This window comes from Egretta garzetta, unplaced genomic scaffold, assembly GCF_000687185.1.
Source record: "Egretta garzetta isolate BGI_Z169 unplaced genomic scaffold, ASM68718v1 scaffold25, whole genome shotgun sequence".
In the NCBI taxonomy this organism is placed as follows: domain Eukaryota; kingdom Metazoa; phylum Chordata; class Aves; order Pelecaniformes; family Ardeidae; genus Egretta; species Egretta garzetta.
Window position 1 is genome coordinate 3,042,063 of NW_009259800.1, and position 4,224 is coordinate 3,046,286.

General features: G+C 37.3%; 1 protein-coding gene across 1 annotated transcript in view; it reads right to left on the reverse strand.

Annotated features, from left to right (window-relative positions):
• DGCR8 (DGCR8 microprocessor complex subunit) overlaps positions 1 to 3,155 on the reverse strand; it is an 18,700-nt gene extending 15,545 nt beyond the window's left edge. Inside the window, exons 1-3 of the mRNA XM_009639855.2 lie at positions 2,135 to 3,155; positions 1,530 to 1,692; positions 1 to 65 (exon numbers count right to left, since the gene is read on the reverse strand). The exon at positions 1 to 65 is cut by the window's left edge and continues 78 nt beyond it. Of these exons, the coding sequence (XP_009638150.1) occupies positions 1 to 65; positions 1,530 to 1,692; positions 2,135 to 2,857 (951 nt within the window). The 5' untranslated portion in view covers positions 2,858 to 3,155. The remainder of the gene's footprint in view (positions 66 to 1,529; positions 1,693 to 2,134) is intronic.
• Between the last annotated feature and the right edge of the window lie 1,069 nt (positions 3,156 to 4,224).

Here is a 4,224-nt window from a genome sequence, read left to right on the forward strand (position 1 = left end):
GCCCGAGTTATGGAATGTCATGATCCATCCGTCTGGCAAAGGTTCTGTAGGAGGGCGGCCACGACCTTTAAAGTAAAGAATTGCTTTAAACTTGGACAGACCTCTTGGAAGAAAAGCAAAAGAACCTTTTTTTTTATTTTTATTGCTTTTTTTGTCTCAAAGGATGATACCGAAACAAGACTAAAAAAGTTCTGTAGAAAGATTTTGTTTTGCTTTGATAAAAAGGCATAGGCTTCTAACCCACAATAAATCCTGCAAAATTACACATTCTATTATGTTTTCAGCTGAAAAACAGTAGTAGCACTAATTTTTATACAGACTGATTTGTTCATTTCACCAGTGAATTTTCTCTTCCCTTTAGTCTTCTGTAGTACTTATATCATCACAAGCACCAGTATATTTAATTGGAAAGTCATAGTTACTTTTGAAACAACTAGGTTTTCTATTAAACATTTTTGCACTTGACACTCGGGGACAAATTTGCATTTAGACACCAGTAGACCCACAGCCCCAAACAGCCAGCAGTGAGTTAGGCTGTAAGCTAAGGCTTTCCTATTATATTTTTCAGTGTAAGCATGATACAAACTAGGATCAAGTCTACAAGCCTTTATACTTAAATATCTTAGCCATCAAAAATAGTACTTCTTCCAGAAAATGAGACTGAAATTAGAGTACAATAAGCCCAATGAGGACTCGCACAGCAAAAGAAACAATATTGCAGTAAAATGCTTATGCTCATGCTCAAGTTAACAACACATGGCCTCACTCCTTTCTATTCCAGAAATTAGAGAATGGTCTCGCTCCTCTCTACATCAGAAATCTGAGACCAGACTCAGCTAGAAGCTTCTTGACAATCCTGCGTTAGTATAAAATTTTGGAGGGAAAAACTGTTTGGTTTCTTATTTCAGAACATACGTTCCTCATTAAACACTCCTCTAGAGCAGGTTCAAATTTTAATCCTAATTCAGACTATTTTCAGTTATATTCTTCTGGATTGGTTCACACTCTCAGCTCTTCTTTATTAGTAGTTTATAACACTTACACAATGAAACTTGATAAATGTAAGCCACTGACTTTTCTAGTAATTTTTTTTTTACCTAGTACTGCATTCATGAAGACTTCACATAGAGCAATTTCAACAACAGCAGTCAAATAACTGAAGTAGGAAGGAGCTCACAATGACCACAAACAGTCTTCAGCAGCTTCACAGTATTGGAGACAAAAGAACGGATCATCCTTGTTCACCTCCCCACCACTGAGGTAAAATCCTTCATAATTTTTCATGAATCCACACACTAAATACATTCTCATTACACACAAATCAAAAGCACTCCCAAAAATCAACTTCACTGTTCAGGAATGTGAAAAATTGTATTCTATAGTAAGAAGCCTTCAAACAATACAATTCTGTAGCATATTAACTATTTCACAAGAATTGCCATCCTGAACTTTGCCTGCTGATATACTGTTGTTCTACAGACATAAGCCACACAAAAAAAATTATAGATATTTAACGAACATTAACTTACTTTTAAGTACAGTTTTAATTTTGGTCATCATTGGCTGCACACTTGTTTCTCCATCAGACTGGTGATCACTTTCACCAGCGTATTTCTCATTTTCTAGTCTCCTTGTTTTGGGTGCTCGAAGACCCTCTTCCAGCAGAGCATCCACATCATTATCAAAGTCATCCTGAAAGAGACTTCATCAGACACCATCCTTCTGGGTCTATTAACCTCCCTTTCCCCTTGCAAAGAAAAAGTATACATTTGCTCTAAGTACTTCCATACAGACAGAAACTAGAAATTTCCAATGATCCCAGTAAAAAGAGTGAAAAATAAGAAAATAAGTTTTCATAAGTGAGAACTGGTATGTTTCACAACAGAATGAGCTGCAATTGTGTAAGAAGCCTTCTAAATGTTAAACAAGTCTCTAGAAGCTGCCGCACAACTCAAAATTTTGACCAACATAATTTACAGAAGTTTTTAGCCAAAGTTCTGTCTCTGAAAATCCTGCATTTTTGACTCAAGTACTACACATTTGTAGAAAAGACTGTTTCAGTTAACATCTTTACATACTTCTTGCTGGTCACTTGGAAACCTCTTACCCATCAAAAACCTGTGGATTTACTTACCTCATATGAGTAATTCAAGGTTTCTTCATCCACTTTATCTCTTTGAACGATTGCTTTAGATGTGAACCCTCCTCCTTCTTCATCTATTTCCATCAAATTGTCGGTAAAATCTTCTAGCTCATCCAGAACTGCATATTCCACTCTCTTTTCCTGATCAATATCATTTTCATCATCCTTCTTGTCATCATTTTCACCCCCTACTCCTACAGCTTTACCATTATTACCACCAAAAGGACAAACATGCAAATCCCCATTGACATTATTCATACCAAAATCTGTATCTGCCTTATAATCCTGCTCAACTCCAGTGTACAGAACTTTCCTATCTTTGCTTTTGCAGCTTTCTGTAAAGCTAACACTAATCTTTACATCTTTAAGTAACTTAAGATCTGGGGTGAACTTTCGAACTGAAGGTGCGTGGCGAGCAGTTCTTGGGCTTTGGTCACTATTGTTAGGGTCTATTATAAGACGACTTTTGTAGCAGGCAGATCCCTTTGTGAGAAGCTGTGTTCTGCAGATACTGTGCGTGTCCCCAGCAGGGGTATCTGACTGTCCATCACCACCAGAGCCAACGTCCATTACCTCTGCGTCACTGGACGTTTGCAGGGGAGGTGGTGGAGGCTGTTCATTAGGCGGCAGAGGTGGGGGACAAGTATGATTCTCCACATTCATTTCTCTTGCAGGTTCTTTAGGGAGGGGTGGTACGTTTTCGTATTTCTCCATTTTTAAAACTACTGTTTTTAAAAAAACAATGCTTTAATAAATGTTTGTATCTATACTCCTAACATGCATAAGTCCATCAAGATTGGTTTATCATGTTCTATTCAATATGCAACACTGATGATTCAGTTAAGCTGACTACATTGTTCTTTTCATTAATGTAGACAGCTTTCAGAATCACTGTCTCAATTATTGGAAATCACAATGCATTCAGCTTAAATAGCTGAAGACTAAGACTGCATCTTCATTGGACAAGCAGGTCTCCCTTTCTTCTTTCAACCTACAAGAAGAAAGAAAAAAAAAAAATCTTTGTCACAGAAAAAAAAAAAGGAAATAGTATCCCAGGCAAAAAGAAAAAAAAGTCACTTCTTCCAGCATAGATTTCCAGTGGAAGCAAGAGTGACATTTTTACAATTAAAAAAGCAGGGTGTTTTGATACTGTTTTGAACGAGGCTGAACTTAGATTGCTTTTACTGCTTGATCTGTACACCAGCACAAGAATTTGCTAACACATAGTGGCCCGAATAATTTGTTGACTATCTCTGCTTGGCTAGCAGACAGGGCATTAAGCATGGCAGTTGTAGGGACCAGACTGAAAACTGCATTTGGGGGGGGATTCTCCCATTATTTAAAATAACCTGGTATTTGAGCCATACTTACCCACACAGCAGAAAGGATAATTAGCTTACAGTTAAAGACAATCTGCAAAACCTACAGGATTTTAACAACAATGGTCTTGTAAGACACATAGCTTTTTGAAAGTTTAAGTTCTTAGATATTTTTGAAGTCTCACTGTAAGTTTTACCAGGAAATCTCATAATTTACTGAAAACTCATACAAAACAACTCTGTAGATAACCAGATATTAGACATTTGATCTTATATTCCATACTATTACAGGACTATATATTTGTTACATCTGAGGAATTCAGGTCTAGATACATAGCATTAAAGGTCAAATTAATTCTGGAAGGCATTTAGAAGCCAGTGTTTTAGGTAATTTAACCTGGCAAAAATATTCAATTGTTCTAGGAAATTTTACTGGGGGCGGGGGTTCGGGTTTGTTTGTTTTTTACATTAAGTGGGTTCTTTCTACCATGTCTATGATGGCTTCTTCAATTATACTTTTGTCCTCTGTGCAGGACTGAGGGAAAGGAAGCGTAACTTCTTACCTGCTATTTTGGTTTCTCCAAGTCCCTCCGTACTACCCCAAACTGGGCTTAAATCTTCCTACCAGCTAGAAATAAAGCAGTGTTACTCTGCCCAAGACAGCCAGCTGGCTGAATCTTCTCTGTTCAAAGTATTTCCAGGTAGTAGAGAAAGCCTACCCAAGTATTCTAGAAAGAGAAGCTCCGAGTCCTTATACATTTG